The sequence below is a fragment of the Lycium ferocissimum genome, chromosome 12 (assembly GCF_029784015.1).
Source record: "Lycium ferocissimum isolate CSIRO_LF1 chromosome 12, AGI_CSIRO_Lferr_CH_V1, whole genome shotgun sequence".
Classification (NCBI taxonomy): Eukaryota; Viridiplantae; Streptophyta; class Magnoliopsida; order Solanales; family Solanaceae; genus Lycium; species Lycium ferocissimum.
This window is the reverse complement of record NC_081353.1, coordinates 45,863,777-45,885,794: the sequence shown is the minus strand read 5'-3', so window position 1 is coordinate 45,885,794 and position 22,018 is coordinate 45,863,777. Positions and strand designations below refer to the sequence as shown.

The window sequence follows — 22,018 nt, the reverse complement described above, 5'->3', positions numbered from 1 at the left end:
AGACTGGATTCCGCCTACCAAGATTTCCAAGAGTTTTCATCCTTATTACTAGAACTGGCTCTAAAAGACCTCGCCGTAACCGTTATTGGGGAACTGCTACCGTAATTCGAACTACATATTCCACTATGCTAGTTATTTAGAACTTAGGAGTTCCTTTTACACGCTACGCTATCCTCCACTCTTCCTATCGTTTGTGCCCCATACCCATGGGTCACTTCACTCCCTTTCGAGAGGGATTCACTCGACTTAGCTATCCATTTCATTTATATGATCGGGACATCGAGCTTATAGAATACAAAGAAGAAAACGTAAGCAATCTCCCTTTTCTTTTTGAAACAGAAGACATAAAACAAAGCCGCTTCTCCTAATTGAATAGCTCGTCATACAAAGAAGACTAAAGAAGGCTCGAATAGCCGCTAAATGAAGTCAAAGACTAAGTAAGCTGGTATGTCAGTCTTGTCTCTAGCGGAGAGCTACCGGGTATTCATTCAAAAAGAATGCATTTACCCTTTCTCCCCCTTCCTTCGGGATCCCCGACTCGGGCATCCCTTTCAAAGTGCGATTGACGTAGAATTTAGGTAATTTAGAAGGACCAAACGTATCGATGAAAGGGAAAACTTAGGAAAGAATAGCATTGGAGAATCCTTCGTTTGAGGAAAGAGATTATAAAATAAGTCATGAAAAAAAAAGACAAATAGAACGAGATTTTTTTTACGTGATCGGAAATCCTCCATCGGTGATGAACCAGTATGCACTTAGGATAGCACTTCCCCCCTAACCATTAGTATCACACTCTGTGAAGTGTCTCTCTGGTATTGGGAGAACTTCAAGCCCCTAAGCTCGCTTGTATCGGGGGGAGCTTACTTCACTTCTTTTCTTTAAGTCACTTGCCAGGAGGGAAAGCAACAGATAAAGAGCACCATCACCTTACTTAACAAAAGGCTTATGCGAAAGAGCATCGTTTCCCTGAGAAGATGATTCGCTTTCCTAAAATCCCTACTTTATTGCTCTAGCTCTTGACTCATATGGCACTAAAATTGGATAGGTTCACGCTTAGGCCTGGTTATGGAAACTCTTTAAGCATAGGAAATTTTGCCTTTTCCATAGGAAACTCCAACTTAAACAGAACCGGCCCGGAACTATATGTAAGGGCACTCTTATCCTCGGCCGCAAGGAAACAACCGGATTGTCTTTTCTAACTCTCTTTAAAAGAGACTCGCTTTCAAATTCACTTACCCTAGAACCCGTTTTTATTGATATTGATTTAGAATCAGCTATTCCTAGTTTTTTTGGATTATTCCTTGCCAGAGAAATGAAACGAATCTCGAGATCCAGAAACCTATCTATACGCCTAGCCTTAAGCAAAAGAAATCTTGTTAGCCCTACCATAGAAACGATTACCTCGACTTGGGTTGAAAGGAAGAACTTAGAACTTTGGGACTTACCCTAGGACTCCAACCCCTAGCATTCCAATTGAAACTCAAGGAGATGGAACTAAACAAAGCTTAGGCCCCTTTCCTCTTTCAAGGGGACTAGAGGGAATGCAACTACTGAGATAGCAACTCAAACTAAATCCCGAGAGAAAATAAAAGATTAGTGAGGTAAGGTCTATAAACTGTAAGGCAAAAGGCTTGAAAGGAAGAGCACTCCTACTTACTTTTGGGAGAAATCCTAGACACCTTAGACACTGAATCCTTGGTAGGACTCTTATTTGATAGGCATTAGGGGATTTGAGGTTTTGGGGTTTCACTAACAGACCCAACCCTGCTACTTCCATCAGTCTCCTATCCTAAGGTTCTTTCTCTGCATGAATCAAGTTCTTCGACAGGACCATCCTGACCGAGGGCTAATCATAGATCATCTATGTTTTTTTTTTAATTCTTTTATCTTATTTTCGGTTAAAATCCTTTTCTGGAAGCATTATGTTGAGTCACTCCAAGAGTGGAATCAGCAGCTCACCTCACCTTTTAGGAACCAAATGAGGAATCACACGTAGACGGACCTGAGCATTCTCCTGCTCTACGGAGCCCTCTGGAGCTAGAGTTGGCGCTGCTTGACGCTCTTCTCCTTTCGAGTGAATTGAATTACTTCGGCTCCAATGCCTTTGATCAAATGGAAGGATGGATGCCTGCCTTTAGCGACTTTGTTCGGTCACTCCTTCTTTACTTGTTCGCTATGGCTTGAGAGTTAATCGCACGAGAGAGTAAGTAAGAGATTGAAAAGAGGATCATTGGACCTCGCTCTCGGGCCCGAGTCGAGCAAAGAAAGCTTTAGATCTTTGCTTGTTTTGTGGTATGGACCAAAGCAAAGGTTCTCCGCCGCTATCGACACCTACCCAATTAACCAAAAGTATAATCAATCGAGACCGAAGCTTATGCAATTGTGGAATTCCGTTCAAATAGATAGCTTTTTGACCAGTTCAAGGTCAGTCGTGAGCTATAGGAATAGATAGTAGCGAACCAGAAGAAATTCCCGTAGTTGCATAAGGGGGACGTTGAAAACATTCCAGCAGATAGTATGTAATACTCTTATCAAAACGAGCACTATACTCTTTCTTAGTTTAGGCGTAAACATATTCAAGGAACGCAAAGCTAACCCTCAAAATGGAATATTACCTCAGCTCAAAGGTTGTTTACTCAGACATTTCTTATCAAAGCGACGGATTCGTTTCAGGCGAAATCAAATTAGAAGCTATTTCCGCTCTACCATTAATTGTTGCTATTTCCGCACCCCTGTACGGTGGTTTGAGAAAGATAGTCGAGACATTCAGAAAGAGAGTTATGGCATTTCGAGGATTATAATATGGTCCTATTGATTCAATCTTTAAGCTTGGCACGGAACTCTTGTCTCTAGTGAAAGGGAGAAGCAAAGGCCCACACCGCATTCATCGGTAAATTTCCCTCTACGGGGCGGGGTGTGGAAAGCACTATAAGTTAGTTGACTTCTCGACCAAAGGTGCTCTAGCTCAACCTCTAAGTCGGAATAGATTATATGAGTCGTGATCCAGTGTTGATAGGGGGCATTTCTAGCATTGAAAATCCATATTCTTATTGAATAGTTCAAATAACTAGTTGAACATATCTATTCTTTTCAAGAATAGCCTCCCCTTATCGAAAAGAAGGGTCCGAAGACTTGGTTGTTAGCCGTGAAAAAATAGGCGAATAAGCATCCTTTGTGGCGCTTGCCCTTAGGAAAGTCTATTCGCCCGATTCCGCGATGAGGCCATGCATATAAAAACAAAGCAAGAGAAGCTACAGAAATCGAATTCTTTAATAATATTTTATATCGGCGTAACAAGAACAAGTTGAAGAATAGAATTTAGATCTTTCCTCCGCTTCGGATTCATTCATTAGAAAGAGTCCCCTACGCCGCCTAATCACTATAGGAGACACGTGTACAGAGAAATCAAGAACATAATACCACCGCTATCATGGCTAGGGTAATAATTCGTATATATCGATTTAAGGATAGAAGAAGGATAGAAGACCTTGAATGGAACTTTGAAGAATATGGCTAATGGCTAGGGTAATAATTCGTATATGGAAACGCCGCTTCCTCTTTATCCTTTACTCGATTTAAGGATAGAAGAAGGATAGGGAATACGGCCTTGAAGGTGATGAAAAAAGATGATAATATAGGAACGCGGCAAACTCTTTGAAGAAATTAGCACTCATTTATCTAAGTTACCTAAGCTGACTTTCTTTAGAAGCCGTTCCCCTCGAGCTTTTTAACCCCAAATTCTCAATTTGATTTTTGAAATGCTTGCACAGTTCATGTAGAGCTGTGCATGCCGAGAGTAGGGAGGACCTATCGCGACTCTGCATTTTTACTATGCCCAATTATACCAACATTCAACCACTTTAATGCCCTGCTTGGTTACAAACCCACGTTACAAGGCTTGGCGTATAATCGTGATTAGCTTTTATAATTAAAGACTAAACCAACTATATACTTTCTCGATGTCGGATTAGTGTAATAAGTTGACGGCTTAATACTCAGTGTGCCAAACAGTTTTCTCTACATAATAAAAAAGAAGATAAAATCACAGATGTCCCATTGAACTTTAAAAACTCTTTAGCGAGTAATGTGCAATTGAAAAGAAATTAAAAAACCCAAATATTATTTTGAGAATGGAATGATACACCCTGAGAAGATAATATTGTCCCAAACAATATTATCTTCATGAGACTCACAACAACAGTATCTTCATGAAAGCACCAAGAAAATTGTCTCCCATCGACTGTTAATTTAAATTCAATTCCATACGGACAAAATCTAACTTCAGACAAAATCGAACCATTTTGGATTGGTTTTTTGGTTTTTTTGGTTTGGTTTCGGATTGGAAAATTAAAAAATTTGGATTTTTGGTTTGATTTCTGATTTCAAAAATAAAAATCGAAAAAACGAATAATATATATATCATTTTCATTTAACATATTCCATTTTAAGGGATTTTGAGTTTGAGTGTTTAATCACTTTCATCCTTTCTTACTTAGTGGCTATTTGTATTAGAGTATACAATGACTCATTCTCAATCTTTAGGTTATGAACATGTATTTATATACTTTTAAATATTGTATTTTTAAAGTTTTACTATGTGACTTATAGTAGAAAATATATTTAAGAGATATGACATGATTACTTCTCATTCTCTATAATATTTATTCTTTTTCGTCATTTTGATTATGTTAATTATCTTATATGATGCAATCGAATAACTAAACCGAAAATAACATAGCCGAATAGAGAAAAATCGAACCGAACCAATCCAAACGTATTTTGGTTCGGGTTGGATTGTAGTTTTTAGAAATCGAAAATCGAAAAATCGAAACCGAATAACGTAAACCCGAACCGAAACCGAATGCACACCCCTAGTTACATATGAGTGAAATTCATGTATTTATGATGTTAAGTCACATTTTGTGTGGTTGAAGTTCGAGCCAAAAATGACTGAATCAAAAATGTGGCTGCAGTTCAGGAAAAGATGGCTAAACTTCAGTTATATATGATTGGAATTCAAGCAATAATTGCTGGATGAGGCAAAAATGAATGAACTTCAGCCATATAAAATTTTAAACATTATATGTGAAGTTAGACTTTGTCAAGAATAACTTCAAACACCGTATGTCTGAAGTTATCCGAAGTAGGGTATACATGCCAAAAAAAAAAAAAAAAAACTCCCACTTAAATGGCGGCTTCAAAATCTGATGGTTGTGCACCTCGTCCAAGAAACGTTTACACTTTCACAACAATTTAACAAAGTCCATAAAACAATCCAGTATAACTCTGCACTTTGGGTTGTAATAGTAATCAACTAATGTAAATATCAAACAAACTGCTTAGTCAAAATCATTGGCTACAAACAATCAGGAAAAAATCTTAATTGCTAAGTGAAAACGAAAGCAAGTTCAAAATTTATTCAGTCCAAAGGAGTAGCCAAAATATTCACAAAAAAAATAGACTAACAAAAATTTTGTTCATTCTAAAGAAAACAGAGAAGTGAAGAGATGGCAACTAATGTTACGTATGAAGTGGCCTTATTGCGGGCATGGCCAAGTCAAACATACATGAACTACAACACTTGGTTCCAATTACTGCACCACCATTCACATTTGCCAATTCATTTTCACCCTTTAATTCTCCATTCCTTTGTTGAAAACTATCTTCATCACTTTTATTTACGTCACTAAGTTCTTCTTCTTCTTTTTCTTTTTCTTTTTCTTCCCAATCATGAATATTAACCTCCTTTTCATCTTCCACAAGCTCATTTTCACTATCATCATCATCATCATCATCGTCATCATCGTGTGTTCTCAAAACTTCATTGTTAAGCGGGATGAGACGAAGCGTCAGCCGTCCATCGGACCGATGAGCCTCGAGATACTCATAGTGTTTTACTTTCTCTTCCTTAATGATCAACCTATCACAGACGAACCAGTGGTGAAATCAGAAATTTTAATTAGGAAATTCAAAATATAAAGAAGTAAACATAAAAATAAAAAAATAAAAAAGTTTCAACTTGTAGTATATATCTATATTCTATTAAAAGCATGAACTCCTGAACTTGAAAGTCAAATTACAAAATTACCCTTCATTTACTTAAATATCCTACTACAAAAATAAGAAGCCTATTAAAAAACCATACCAGCAATAAGAATAGATGCAATGTTTCGCGTATGATTTGAAGAGTCATTTCTTTAACTTACACTTTGTCAATAGTTGCTTTGGCCTCTTACTATTATTCCACTAAATTATCTATCTTCTTTTCTCTGTAAAATTTTCACCTTTTTTTCCTGTTTTACTTGATCGTCAAATTTTTGGCCTGCTATGATCCGGTCTAGCTATCTAATTTTCAGGCTATTTTTCCAGCGATATCCACTTTTGGAGAAAACAATTGTAAGTTAACTTACTTTTAAATTTAGTGCTATAATTTGAATTGAAGTGAGATATGTTCTACTACATTCAAAATTGTTATACTTTGGAGATGATTAAAGTTTAATTGAGTTTGAATTTCTTCGGGATTAGTCTACTTGTTGTCTTTGGTTTCATTTCATTATTGACAAAAATATAGTAATATGGTAATTATTCATGATAGTAGCATGGTTTAATTAGGATATCGATATGATCGGATTAACATCATGAGCATTTATAACTTCAAATATATATATATATATATATATATAGACACACAAACGATATCCCTCTGTCATCTCCTTCGTACAATTGATTGAAAGATTATGTGTAGTCTTTTGTTCTTTTTAGACGCGCTTTAACAATACAATATGCTATACAAAAGTCTATATATATATATATATATATATATATATATATATATATATATATATATATATATATACATACAAATATATCTTTTGTTCTTTTTAGACGCGCTTTAACAATACAATATATATACAAAAGTTTATATATATATATATATATATATATATATATATATATATATATATATACATACATACAAATATATATACAAGATATCCCTCTGTCATCTCCTTCGTACAATTGATTGAAAGATTATGTGTAGCCTTTTGTTCTTTTTAGACGCGCTTTAACAATACATTATGCTATACAAAAAGTCTATACTACTAGAAAATAAATTATGTGATCACGTAGTATCCTATATCACCCAAAGATGTCACCCAACTATTTGTTAAGAGTGTTAACCATTTGTTTTTATTAAAAGAAAAAATCACATAACCTTCAAATTTTATGTGTTATAAATAAGACAAAACTACCGTTTTTTATCCAAAAAGAAAGTAATATTTACTTTTAAGGTTATCACAAGTCATACTAGAGACAAAAAGAAAGTTCATACCCGAGTAAAGAAAATAGAAGAAGATGAGCCAAGTTTTGGGCGTTTATCAGAATTTAATTTTTTTAATACATAATTTGATCAAATGTCTACATTAATGCATCGTGTACATGGATTACAGGCTATGTACTATAGCACTTGTGTGAGAAGATCAGACGTTTCAACCAGAAAATTGCAAGGACAAACTTTAAAAATTATATCTTGGAAAAAAAAAAGAACTTTACAAATTCTAGAAGACAAAAAATAGAATGTCAAAAAGTGTTGGATACTTTTTATAGATTATACAAGAAGTTTTCCAAGAAAAGATCATGGATTTTTATATTATATTTTTCATAATACAAGTAGCAAAACAACAATCGATTGTGAAGAAGTAATAAAAACAAGAATTTAATTATTCTGTCCCAAAACAACACAGGACAAATGGTGCCACCAAGAAATTTTTAAAATTGTAGGTGAACAAGAAAAATGCTACAAACATCAGTTTCTGTTCCCTGTCTGCTTATTTATCTTCCTTTACTCTTTCTGATTAGAGAAACTTATTTTCTCAAACACATTAAGATAAATGACATATCTTGTGATAAACTTTGAAATGCATATTTGTTGTGTTTAGGAATGATAATAGTTAATGTTATAATGAACTTTATTATTTAATTGATACAATGAGATCTATAAATAACATAAAATATTATGGTTGCACGCATAAAGATTATGTGGAAGATTACTTTCAAATTGTGGAATATAATGATATGAAGTAATTTTATTTAGAATAATCATATATATACTTGAAAGTGGTTATACCATTTTGACATTTAGAGAATAAATAAAATTTGCATTTAGATACTATTTGAGATCATGAGAATAAATAATTAAACTTTAATTATTTAATTATTTCCCTAGGCTTAGACGATATCAAATCACCTTTGTCTAAACAAAAAAGTCATTGCACGAAGATTCACCTTAATCTTTTTTTTTAAAGTCGATTCACCTTAAACATTATCAGAAATTTGTATTTTATTCTTTCATGTTTAATTATTTACTTAAAGTTTTATTTTAACACTGTTTATGAGATTTTACAAAAGCATATACTACATTACTTTATATACACATGCAGCATACGTGGCGAGAAACTAGTACACAAAAAAAGTTTGATCTATCTATACAGTGTAATTTTCTGGGGAAAAAAAAATGCTAATTAACTCCTCTTGGACAAAAATTGCTTTGTCTAGGCGAATTCAGAATTCTAAATTTGACACTAAATATCACTCGTTACTTTTTATGTGATGGATTTTAGCAGGGTCTATAACTTTGAATATGAGCTTAATTAAACACGAGTAGTTTTACTCACACTATAGATATTAAAAACATAAACTCACAAGTTTAAATCTTGAATCTGCCTCTGAATATATATATTTATATTGGAAATTTTCACCCCACTAACCTGCCATCTTCAGTGTATCTCTTCATCACCCAAGGCATTTTGATTTTGGAATAAGGGTAATTTTCTGTGTGTACAAGACATGGTATTGGTGGAGGATATTCTTTATCTATTTTCTCTCTTTTCATTTGAAGCCTTTTCTTGATCTTCAAACCATCATATTGAGTATTGGACTCGAGGTTTATATCAGCTTGTAGATCAATGCAACTCTCAACACCAATGAAATCAGCCAAATCATGTCCATATCCTTGGTTTGACGATGATTCCAGCCTATGCATTAGAGAAAGTAACAAATTAAAGACAAATTATTTCTAGGAAAAGGAGATTAATTAATAGGGAATGCTCCTACTAGAGATGGGGTTTTAAAAAGAATTAGCAATGACAGCTAAGAATTGGTTCATAAATTACCTCCGAGGATTGGGTAATGGATTTGGATTAGGATATGGTCTAGCTAATTACTTTGAATGTATAGTAATAAAACGGATAAAGAGATCATCCGGTAAAAAAGGAAGATAATTAACATATGGTAAATTAAGTTGGACATGATTAGCCATAAGATTAATATGCAAATTCCAAGAAAAGAAAAAGGAAAATACAGCCAATGTAGAGTTGTTTGGACTTTGGACTCTGAATTATGTTAGGAATTGTATACCTATTGACATTTACGTAACATTGATACCAAATCATACTGATTTATAATGGTTAAGTGATAAATTAAGGTGAGAATGTGTAATATAGTTAACTATGATTTTATGCTAATGTTTGTGAAGACATGGATCATATATTTATTGGGTTGGCGTAAACACTCGGTGCGAGTAAGTATTTACTCTAACATAATTACTTGTTGCATTACAAATCCCTGCATAACTTGTTTTCAAACCAAACGACCCCTATACGTCTGAATAACGATCTCTTGGCATGAAAAAACGTATGTTGCATGGTAACTCGTTACTGGACTAGGCTCTTCCAAGATGGATGTCCATGAGAAAACTATCCAATGCATGATCAAGCTGCTCAATATGATTGTATTTATCGAATTATTTAATCAACCTCATCTTTTAGTTCATCTTGAAACTAAATCAAGTGCTTATAAGCAATAGTAAAGTTGCAAAGGGAGTATAAATCAACGATAATGATGTAAATATTTGTGGCCCAAGTCCTACCAAAGGCTTATACCAAGATTATTAGCCATGGAACTAGTTTGCATTGCTCTGATAAAGAGGGGAGAGACCAAAATTCACCTAGAATATGACTTTGGTTCCCAAGTAAAAATGTTCACTTTTTTATAGTCTAATGAAATTGTTTGAATACAATAGGAAAGTCAACAATATGTAACATATTTTTTTCTCAAATAAATAAGTTCTTGAAAAGAAGAAACTCAAACCGACTGGAATGAGAAAACATTTGGAGAATATCTCAGAATTAATTTAACTTTCAATATGAGATATGGATTACATGCTCAAGGGGGTGGGGATAGGGTGAAGCATGAAATGTACTAGACAGAACACTTGCTTCCTTCTGTATACATGTAACAAGAGCTTACTTAAATCGATCTAATTAAAAATTACGAATTGAAAAGAAACATGGAACACCATGTTTATAAAAAAATGCAAATTTAAGATTTTCAAGAAATGTAATTGGCACTCTTTTGGTCCTTTGAACCTAGAAAGGAGGACGATGGAAATATAGGACAGAGACAAGATGGTGCATGCAGCTAGAGAAAACAATTCTGCAAGTTTTATTGGTTCTGTAGCAAACGAGACCTGAAAATCTTAACAGCTCACAACTAGGATTTTAAATCATGGGTTCACCATTAAAAAAAAAAAAAAAAGGAAAAAAATGTGCTAAGTTGGAATTGATTCCTAGTTCTCTAGGTTAAAAACTCAATCTTCAACCAATTGCACAATTTATCATTTTTGTAGCATGTGTTCCAGCAGGTAACACTATACCAATTTTAAAAAATATATACATAAAATACCTAGTTTTACGGAGAGACCACGTGTTCACGTGCCCCAAAATTTCTACCTAAATTCGCCTATGCTCACAACGCCCTGTGGTAAATTTTAATTCACAGATGAACCACATTTTTACTACTAATATAAGAGAGAATCCCCTTTTTGTGTAGTCCTCACATGAGTTTTTTTGTCTCTTTTACCCCTAATTAATTTTTTTATGATTTTGTAAGTTTCACACTTTTTGGTAAATTTTAAGAACTTTAAGAGCTTTTTTACATGCCACTAAATGATAATGTCATGGAAAAGGTTATAGTAACCCCACAAAGCACACTCATATATTATTTGATTCTTTAGGTGGAAATGTTATTAAACTTGCTTCAAATTATATTTTTTCCATAAGAATTTATTATAGACACGTAAAGAATTATCTTGTTGTTCAATTTCTATTTTAATATAGGCTTAATTATTATATAAACATCATTCTTATAATATAATTTATTGTTTATTGATGTTATTTACCATTTATCATTTGCTATTTTAAATTTTTATTCGACAAATTAGACCTAAAGTTTGTTTTTTAAAGTTTTTCTCATGTAGTTTTATGTCGTACATGCTCGCAAACATAAGTAATAACAAAGAATTTATTTAAGATAGACTTAAGTTTTAAATTAAAAGAACAAACGCAAATAACTTATATCTAAATAGATGAACTATAAAACATTATTTTTATATATATTCTGAAAATATTTTTAAAACTGGAAAAAGAAAAAAGGGTTTTTGACATGCATCTTTTGAAGAAAAAAGTTTTAGCGACATAATTAATTCCGTCTCTATGTAACGACGGATTACCTACGATTAATTAGAGTTTTGTCGCCAAAAAAATGAAAAAAGAAATGATATCTAAATTAACAACGAAATAGCGACGGATTTTTAAATGTCGCTATATTTTGGCTCGAAAATTCCGCGCCTTTATTTTAGCTACTAAAATTACGACGAATCATGGGCGGCAAAATTTATTACGTATTAGCGACGTAATTAGCGACGGATTATGTCCGTCGTTAAATAATATGTATGTTTCACCGTTAAAATTTCAAATTAATTTGTAGCGACGAATGAATCCGTCGGTAAATAAAATTTAGTTTTATTTTTATAAACGAAATAAAATAAACCCCCATCGCCTCTAAATGCACTAACACCTCTTTCTCTTCAAACCCACCATCTTCTCTTTCTCTTAAAACCCACCGGAATTGCTTCAAACCCACCGGAAAATTCGACGCCTTTCTCATACTCTCACTCTATTTATTTCTCATTTACCATGGTGATTTACTTTGTTTATTTCTCTCTCTCTTTCTTGCTTTTCTATATCAATTAAAAAAGTAAATATCATCATCGCTTAGCTCTCGGCGAGCGATTATACATGCACTGGGTATTATCAATAATAATCATAAAAACCCTAAATACCTCAGTAAGAATCGCTTAGCTCTCAGCAGTAGCAGTTGTTTCATCAAAGAGAGGGCTCTCTCAGAGCCCTTTTTCTCTCTTCTGAGGGGTTTTGAGTTGAATTTCAGGTATCAAATCTATTTCTTTCTCTGAATAAATTGTGGGTCTATTTTTTTTTTTTGTTGAAAATCATCCTTCTTTCTGTTTGAGTTGAAATTCAGTTAATTTTTGTGTGTACTTTGTTTTTCTTGTACGAATTATAGTTGAATAAATTGTGGATCTTGTGATTTGGGGAACTTATTGCTTAGCTTGAATTTTGTATATGACATTTAACAATGTTTATGCCGTTAAAGAACATAAATTTTGGTTTTGTTGCCACCTTGTATGTGTCAGTGTGTTGGAAGGAGGAGAAATTTTGCAATTGTTTTATTTTGGGTTTCTTAAATATAGTTTAATTTCTCTCGTTTAGCATCAAAAATTAGTTTTCCAAGAAAATATGGGTGCAACTTCAAAGAATGCTTTTCTCTTCAAATTCCATATGAAAACCCAAGTTAGGAATCCGAATACCCCCAAGGTGTACTCTTTTTAATCAACTCCTTTATGAAAATAAGTTATAAGAGTTGTGCTCTTATGCATTCTTGAAATTATCTTGAATTTAATTGGGAAGTTAGTGTGAAAATAGTGGGTTTTTATTACTATTGGAACTGCAAGCAAGAACTATTCTCAGTTGACCGCATTTATCTCAATTTACTTGTTATGTGCACATTAATCTAAGTTAGAATGTAATAAACTAATAATCAACTAGTAGATATATGTATAGCTATCTGGAAACGTATAGATAAAAAATTGAGGGTTTGTGTATCTATTTCTTCTTTTCTTTTGCTATTTTGTTCAATGTTATTTTCCTCTTTTATGACATTTAACGATGTTTATCTTTGTTAAAGAACGTAAATTTTTGGTTTCTGGCTAAATCTCTCGTTTCACTAATACTGAAGGATTTGATTTATATTCATTCTTGCAGGGTTTAGGAAACAGTTTCAGGGTTTAGGAAACAGTTGTACTTCATCAAATTCTTCAAAAAGCTCTCGAAAGGTTTGTTAGGATTATTGCTATTTGCTCTCACTGTTAGTGAAGTTGTCTGGTTGAGTAGGATTATAGTATCTATACCTGCTTGTTTTAATGTTGGTAATCTTTCTTGTCTTTACTAATTTTTTCCTTGGTTGATTAAGAAAGTTTATTATTACCTTCTTAAACTTCATAGCCAGCACACTTTCTTTTTGCAGTTAAAAAAAATTGGTCTTAAACTCAACTTGTTTTCCTTTGGATGGCATTCTGATTGTCTTACTTATTTACAGAAAGTAACTCTAAGTTTCTTGTTTATTTTAACATTAAATAGGATTATGGATAATCTAGAGCGTGGTTGGATGTACGACAGGTTGGATGGTCGAGGGGTATTAATTCTAGTTTCATAACGGTGTTAATAAGTTTCTTGAGTTCTCATGTTCTCGAGAAACCGCATGAGTGGTGACGATGTCAAATGTCCGTGTAAAAAATGTCACAATATTAAATTCATGGATGTTGAAACCGTTAAATTGCACCTTCAATCGTTTGGATTTGTTGAGAACTATTTTGTTTGGAAGTATCAAGGGGAAAAAGAAGTGACCGGTGAGATGTATAGTGATTTACATGGTGGTACTCAACTGAATTGGGATATGATAATCCATATCGCCAAATGGTTTTAGATAAATTTGGACCGAACTTTGGCCGGGGTTCGAGTCATGCGAACCCGAGTCATCTCATCACCGTGAACCTTTGGTGGAGGAGGAATCTAATCCTTCAATGGAGGAGGAGCCTAATCTTGAGTCCCGAGGTTTTATGATTTGCTACAAGTCGCCGATGCAAAATTGTATCTGGTTCTTCCCTCTCTCAAATAGTTTCTAGGATGTTAAATATTAAAAGTGAGAATACTTTGTCACGGAGGGTTATAATCAAATTATGAAACTATTGAAAGAGGCTTTGAAGATACGAGTGCTTGATAGTTATTATCGACCAAGAAGCTAGTGCGTAGCTTGGGTTTGCCTATTGAAAAGATTGATTGTTGTAATTCAGGATGTATGTTGTATTGGGGTGATGATGAGGACCTAACTTCTTGTAAGTTTTGTGGCTATGAGAGGTATAAACGTCGTGTTGGTTCTCGTAAGAGGAAATTGGTCCTTACAAGAAAATGTATTATTTCCCTTTGATTCCTAGATTGCGGAGATTATATGCGTCTAATGCAACTCGCAGAGCATGAGATGGCATCACGAGCATATACAAGAGGAGGGGTAAAACTCGAGGCTTGGAAGTCAATGAAACTCATTCCTTTTTTGCACGAGACCAAGGAATGTGAGGTTGGGGTTATGTACGGATGGTTTCCAACCATTTGCTCGGACGGGGAGAAAATACTCTTCGTGGCCCGTAATTGTCACTCCGTATAATTTGCCTTGTGTATGAAGGAGGCATACATGTTCTTATGCCAACACAATCCTAAACTAAAAATTGATGTTTTTTGACTTTGTTATAGTGTAAATGCATTTGCATCTCAAAAAAGCAAAACTTTGATTAAGGGCGGCTTTTTGACAATCAATGACTTTCCAGCATATTCTATGTTAAATACGCATATGGCAACTTGTATGTCCTTATTGTATGGAGGAAACACAATATTGATTAAAACATGGTGGGAAAACAACTTGGTTTGATTAGAATGTTTCTTGATCAAAATCATCCATTTAGGAGAGATCGTAAAAACTTTCTTAAAGGTCATGTACAAGGACGTTAGAACGGGGAGAAGAAATTTTGAATCAAATTTGTGAGTTGGGGATAAGAAAAAGTTAGATGCACAAGAAGTTAATAAGAGGATATGTAATTCACGGATGGAAAAAACGAAGCATCTTTTGGGATTTGCCTTATTGGAGTTCTAACTTGATACGACATAATCTTGATGTCATGCATATTGAGAAGAATGTCTTTGATAATGTGTTTAACAAGTTCTTAATGTTGTTGGCAAAACCAAAGACAATCCGAAAGCACGTCTAGATATTGCAAAATAGATCACCGCGATTAGACAAGGAATCGATGGAAGCTATTGTATACAATAGAAAAGAATGAAAAAGTTATCTTGTTCGATTGGTTGGAAGGTGTGAAGTTTGGAGATGGGTATTCGAACTTGAGTCGATGCTTGGACACGAACAAATTTAAGTTATTTGGCATGAAAAGTCATGATTGTCATGTGTTCATGAAAATTGCCAATTGCCTTTCGTGAGCTACTTGATAGTGATTCACTTACGGAGAGTTGAGTTTGTTTTTTTCCTTGTAGATATGGCTCGTGGCGGAGGTCGATGCAATCAAGAACTAGAGGTCGATATCGAGGATATGCCTTTATTCCTGTTCCCCGATTAGTTCTCGACAAGGTGGGATTCCTCGGGTGGGCAAGACCAAGTTAACTACTGATGGTAGTACCCCATCCAACGAATCATCTCCGATAATACCTAATGAGAGCAACGTAATAGGCGAGGGTGCGACTCGTAAGAGAAATTGGGAGTGATGCGGTAGGTGAAGAGAAACAATCCTTGGGGTTAAACTGCACCATTATTATTTTTTTCCGTAATTGCTTTATAATAGACTTCATATAATGTCTTCAAATTTGTGGGTTGGAACCATCGAGATTATTCGAGACGATATCCGAGATTTTCAAGAATGAAATTGAGCCTAATGGAGAGCGGAAAAGTGTCTCACAAGAGAAGATTTTTATCTTGGAGAATTCGAGGTATAATCGAAACATTTGTCACTAATTACCGTTAGTGTTCAGAACGAAAAATAGATTTTTTTTAATTTAACTTTGACTATGAGATGTAGAGCTTTATTCTTAATCGAAGCCGTCATAGTAAGTAACCAAGAACATGTCTAATAATCCCTCTGTCTCAATTCCTTGCAACACGGGCAACATCTCATTCTTTTCACAGTTCTTTTACTTTCCGTTTATTGGGTGACTGATGGTGCTTTTCTTATAACTCAGGTCTTATAATTTTTTTTTTTGCTGAGATGATGAGTTTATTGTTATATTCTACTCTGTAAAATTATTTCAGAAGGCATTCTATTGGGATTCTTCGATTGATAGTGAAGTGAGAAAGCAATGGCATAGAAAGGTACTGTGATTTCATTAGCTCAATAAAAGGTGAGGGAATTCGGCCAGTTTATGTTCCGAAAGAAACATGGGAAAGTTGGAAGAGCTATTGGGCAGATCCTAAGGTTATTGAAAAATCAAAAACAGCTTCAAAGAATCGTCGTGGCGGTGAGGATACAGTTGCTAGTGGGACTCACACGGGCGGCTCTATTTCCATCGGAGAGCATCACAAGAGACTTGTAAGTTAATTCTGTGGCTTTGGCGTCTGCCTAACTAAATTGCCATGATGTCAAATTCTAAATTTTTCTTTAAATATACTATGAGCCGGCTAGCGTTACCTACATATCCAATTAGAAAGACATGTATTCTATAATTGTGTTTATTGGACTTGCGATATAACCTATTTGCGAACAAATTCTGAAGATAATGATCAGGATCGGTTATCCATTGACTGTATGGGTTCATGGACCGCCACAGACTAATTAATACTATTAGTTTTCATTTTTTTGCACGGATTGCCCTTCTTTTGGGGTGGTCTTTAAATTTTGCCCCTCATATTTGTGTTCTTTAAGTTTTGCCCTTCGCTTGGATACCTGAGGTTCTGGGTTCGAACCCCCGCTTAGGCATAAAATAAAAAAATAATTTCGCAAGACGGGGGGTGGGGAGAGTGTATGCCGGATCCAAAGATACAATCCTTAAGGAAAAACCAAAGTTATGCCGGAGGGGGCAGACTTTGGCTTGAGACATTTTTTTTTTTTTTTTTAACTTTTCAAGGCACACTTTTAGTTAAGGCATACTTTTGGTTATGCCTTAATTAAAAGTATGCCCCATAAGGCATAGTTCCTTAAGGAAAAATTTTGCCCCATAAGGCAAAACTAAATTATGCCTTGAGGAAAAGTTATGCCCCCTCCGGCATAACTTTAGTTTTTCCTTAAGGAAGTTATGCCGAAGGGGGAAGACTTTGCCTTGAGACATTTTTTTTTTTTTTTTAACTTTTCAAGGCACACTTTTAGTTAAGGCATACTTTTGGTTATACCTTAATTAAAAGTACGCCCCATAAGGCATAATTCCTTAAGGAAAAGTTTTGCCCCATAAGGCAAAACTAAATTATGCCTTGAGGAAAAGTTATGCCCCCTCCGGCATAACTTTAGTTTTTCCTTAAGGAAGTTATGCCGGAGGGGGCAGACTTTGCCTTGAGACATTTTTTTTTTTTTTTTTAACTTTTCAAGGCACACTTTTAGTTAAGGCATACTTTTGGTTATACCTTAATTAAAAGTCTGCCCCATAAGGCATAATTCCTTAAGGAAAAGTTTTGCCCCATAAGGCAAAACTAAATTATGCCTTGAGGAAAAGTTATCCCCCTCCGGCATAACTTTAGTTTTTCCTTAAGGAAGTTATGCTTGAGGGGGCAAGACTTTGCCTTGAGACATTTTTTTTTTTTTTAAACTTTTCAAGGCACACTTTTAGTTAAGGCATACTTTTGGTTATGCCTTAATTAAAAGTCTGCCCCATAAGGCATAGTTCCTTAAGGAAAAGTTTTGCTCCATAAGGCATAACTAAACTATGTCTTGAGGAAAAGTTATGCCCCCTCCGGCATAACTTTAGTTTTTCCTTAAGGAAGTTATGCTTGGGAGGGGGCGACACTCCCTCCGTACCCCCGCCTTGCGAAATTATTTTTTTATTTTATGCTTGAGCGGGGGTTCGAACCCAAAACCTCAGGTATCCAAGCTAAGGGCAAAACTTAAAGACCACAAATATGAGGGGCAAAATTTAAAGACCGCAAATATGAGGGGCAAAATTTAAAGACCACCCCAAAAGAAGGGCAATTCTGCGAATTGCCCATTAGTTTTTAAAAAAAATTTCTCTCATTTTCACCATAACTGTTTACTGATTTCCTGCCTTCAATTAGTTTTTAAATTTTCATGAACATATTCTAATATGGACTCTGCATATGTAAAAGGAATATGTCAAAATATATTCTCTACTGTGACATTGGTTGCTGTTTTTGTTGGTTTTGGAAGTTACTAAACTATGTATATTTTTTCTTGTATAGGCTATTAAAAAGGGTCGGGATCCAACACCAAGTGAGGTACATTTGCACGTCCATACACACGGTCATGATGGAAAATCTTTTGTTGGTGAGCGAGCCCGAATCGTGCATGTGAGTCCAACATTCTATAATCTTCTATAGGAAGTTTCTTTGTTTAGTCCCATCACATTCAAGAAAAGAGCGAAAGCCAATGGTTGATAGCAATATTAGAAGCCAAACTCGATCGAACTTTTTAGCCCTCATAAAGGCCTTCATTAAAGTTCTATAAGTAACCACATCGGGACTAGTACCCTATAGAAATAGTAGCACCACTATCAAGCAAAACCTTTACAATCGCTCACATAATCCCCGCATTTAAGGCAAGTTTGTTTAAAAGATGGAATCTCCTCAAAGCTACATAAAGACACTATCTTAAACATAGTGGGAAACATTAACTACATATATAAATCTAGTAAGTTGAGTAATAAGAGTCCCTTTATTATTATAGTTGTTGATGGTGTTGGTGCTTTAGGATCTTTAATTCTTGGATTTGGGATTTGGAGATGGTTTTTGGTTCAGCCAAACTAGGAAGATAGAGAGCTTGGTGATGGTAAAGGTAGTGATTGGGTTGAAAAGTTGAGAGCTTTTAAGATTGTTCAGTTTACATTGTTTCAAAAACCTATTAACAAGATTAAGCTTAATGATTTATTAGTAGGTACTAATTCTTTTGATAGTGGAAATATTGTAATTTCAACTAGGAATGGTGTATCTTATAGAGCTATGTTGGCGGATGGATCTGCATTAGCTATTAAAAGGCTGAGTAGTTGTAAATAAGCGAAAAAGCGAGTTTCGGTCCGAGATGAATCGGTTGGGGCAACTTAGGCACACGAATTTAGTGCCTTTATTAGGTTTTTATATAGTTGATGAAAGGTTTTTGGTGTATCAGCATATGCAGAATGGAAGTTTGTATTCCCTTTTACATAGTAATCTTAGTACTGGTGTTAGGAATGGTGATTTCAAGCTCGTTTGGCCAGCAAGGCTTGCTGCTGGTGCAACTAGAGGACTTGCTTGGAGAACACTTATATCTCATTATTTAGAAAGTGGTTTTCCTTTTACTAGCTCGCGATCTTGTTGCACCATATTTTCCAATACCTGCAAAAAAAGAACACATGGTTAGGAAAAAAAAAACTACCATCATACTCTCTTCCCATAGGATTGGAGCATGATGGCAACAAGGCATTCTCCTCTTGATAGCATCAGGAACTCCTGCTGTTCCAGTTCTATCCTACCAAAGTTGCCAACAGTACCCCTGGTCCTTTTGCAGCTATACAATGCATTTTCACCTATCATAAATACACCAGGGGACTACCATCCTACTCTCCTGACCAACTTTGCCCATTTCTTCCAACAAACAAGGCTGCAAGAGCACCTTGTGCCTTTCCATGCTGCAAACGGCCCCTTTCTTGTCACCACCTCCAAGCCTTCTCTCGCATCCGCACCCCCCCCCCCCCCCCCCCCCCTTTTTTTTTTTTATTTATATACCCTCCCGGTTACCACTGCAAAATAGGTGTCTTTGCATTTAGTCGCACCGGATACGAGTTGATGTATTTTTTACATAAAGTCAAAAACAAAAAATTGAATATTTGTATTTCAGATTACATTTGAATACGTTTATAAGTCGATATTACCTGTTTAACATGAATCGAATGGGTATAATTGACCCCAATAATTGATTGTTTTTGCATAGATTGGATGTGTTCAACAAAGATTGGATACAAAAATCAGTAGACCTCTAAAGATTATATTGAAATTTTGACCACTAAAATATTTTCTCATGCTAGGAAAGATATTAGCTATATATATATGTATTGTGATATGTACATGAGGGAACGCGCATGTATATGGCCACTTATTTGTTAGTTTGATAGGTTATACTGTCTGCATGTCGTTGCACATATTTCAGTAAATTATTTAGCGGGACAACCCTGATATAGTACATAAAGCATCTAATAATATTAGTGGGATGACCCTGATAACAAAAGGATTTGCTGCAAAGCATTTTAGCATTTGCTGCTGTTTTACAAGTTGCCAAGTTTTCCTCCAAAGCAAAATCCTTGTTTTCGCATGACTTACTGCAACTTCCAACAGCAGCAAATGCTAAAATGAATCAGTGACAACTTTCTTGTAGTTCCTTCCTCCAGTTGTACACTCACCTGAGAACCAACAGCTCTGTAGCTTTGATTCTAGACCACACCAAGTGCAGCTGTGCTTCCTGGCTGCTGTAAACAGCAGTATTGTGCTAGCATACTTCCTGTACTCCAGCATTTTTAGGCTGCCACCTGCTTTGCAAGAAATTGTCGTACTGTGCCATATGTAGTCGTCGCACAAGATCAACTACTATGCATATGACAGTTGGTAAGCATTGTAAAATGGTTTTATGAACCTCATTTTTAGGCTTTGCCAACCACCACTTCATAGCTTTTTGTATTAACTTGTCCATGGATCAGATTAATTCCACATGAATTGCAGAAGAAAGTCCAAACTTGATTAGCAATATAACCACAACTAAACAGATGGTAACTAGTCTCCTCATAGTGATTAGTAGTACAGCAGCTACAGATGGAAGATAAATTCACTCCAAACCTTTTAACTGCATTATCAGTAGCCTTCAGTGAGACAGTGAGACAGAGATATCTTGAATTGTATTGAAGCTTTCGGGGCATTATTCTTGCTGTATTTAATGGTTCTCGTACATGTGCTTACTGGTAGTGAAATGAGTTTAACTAATTATCACTCTCTTTTACAGGAAAAATATCAAGAAATACTACAAAATCAGTCACAAACTCAATCTGAAGTTGATCAATGTCAAGCCTATTACGAAGCCGTAGGAGGGGTAAAGAAAAGAAGAATATATGGTCTTGGATCTCAAGCACACTTATATTATGGGCCGAATCTTCGTCCTTCTTCTGCATCTGATGCTACATCCTCAGTACCACCTCCGAATGCTCAACCAGCAGCGACGGGAACTTTGGATGAGTTAGTGACGCGATTAATTCCTACACTGACTGATAGCATAATTCCTGCACTGACTGATCGCTTGCTTCCTATTATTGTTGAGCGGGTACGTGGATTGAATCCTTCAGTCTCTTCTCAGATGGACACTCCTAATGACCATCCACCATCTATGGCACCTATAGTTTCAGCTCCGGCCATCGCCAACATTGATCAAGTTCATGCATCGGTTTCGATGATGATCGTGGCTCTCGATCTCTCATTAGTTAGTTTTGTGGTTTGGACTTTATGGTTGTTAGTTTTGTTGTTTGGACTTTATGGATGTTGCATATGATTTTGGATTTTTCGGTTTGGATATTATCGTTGTGGATGCTCCAAACTTATTTTGCATTCTCGCTATGTATTTTGGACCTTGTAGAATATTAGTTTCTATTAATTAAGTTATTACATGGGTACCTAATATATGCTTGAACGGGTGTATTTAAAATATTATATAACATAAAAAATAAAAAAGATTTGCGACGGATTTCAAATGTTGCGACAAATTATTTTCGTCGCTAAAAGGAATGCAGAAATGTGTATATTAAAAGAATTGGCTACGGAATTAGCGACAAAAACTATTGGTCGCCACTCAGAAGAAACGACGAAATAACTC

General features: G+C 35.1%; 1 protein-coding gene, 1 long non-coding RNA gene and 1 pseudogene across 2 annotated transcripts; 2 read left to right on the top strand and 1 right to left on the bottom strand.

The window, feature by feature from the left end:
* Positions 1-5,445: 5,445 nt before the first annotated feature.
* On the bottom strand, positions 5,446-9,043 carry LOC132039366 (protein FANTASTIC FOUR 1-like). The gene is made up of 2 exons (XM_059429859.1): positions 8,769-9,043; positions 5,446-5,920 (listed from the first exon to the last, which is right to left on the bottom strand). The coding sequence occupies exons 1-2, from the start codon at positions 9,041-9,043 to the stop codon at positions 5,521-5,523; spliced, it is 675 nt and encodes a 224-aa protein (XP_059285842.1). The 3' UTR covers positions 5,446-5,520.
* Positions 9,044-11,966: 2,923 nt separating this feature from the next.
* LOC132039834 (uncharacterized) lies at positions 11,967-13,253 on the top strand. The gene is made up of 2 exons (XR_009410492.1): positions 11,967-12,038; positions 13,182-13,253. It is a non-coding gene; the product is annotated as an uncharacterized LOC132039834 (long non-coding RNA).
* Positions 13,254-13,731: 478 nt separating this feature from the next.
* On the top strand, positions 13,732-21,697 carry LOC132039365 (uncharacterized; annotated as a pseudogene).
* Positions 21,698-22,018: the final 321 nt, after the last annotated feature.

What these genes read in the sequence shown, in the direction of transcription:
- LOC132039366 (XM_059429859.1), bottom strand. Translation starts at nt 9,043, where the DNA reads ATGCATAGGCTGGAATCATCGTCAAACCAAGGATATGGACATGATTTG. An exon ending in AGATACACTGAAGATGGCAG is followed by an intron (nt 5,921 to 8,768) that starts GTTAGTGGGGTG and finishes CGTCTGTGATAG; the next exon opens with GTTGATCATTAAGGAAGAGA.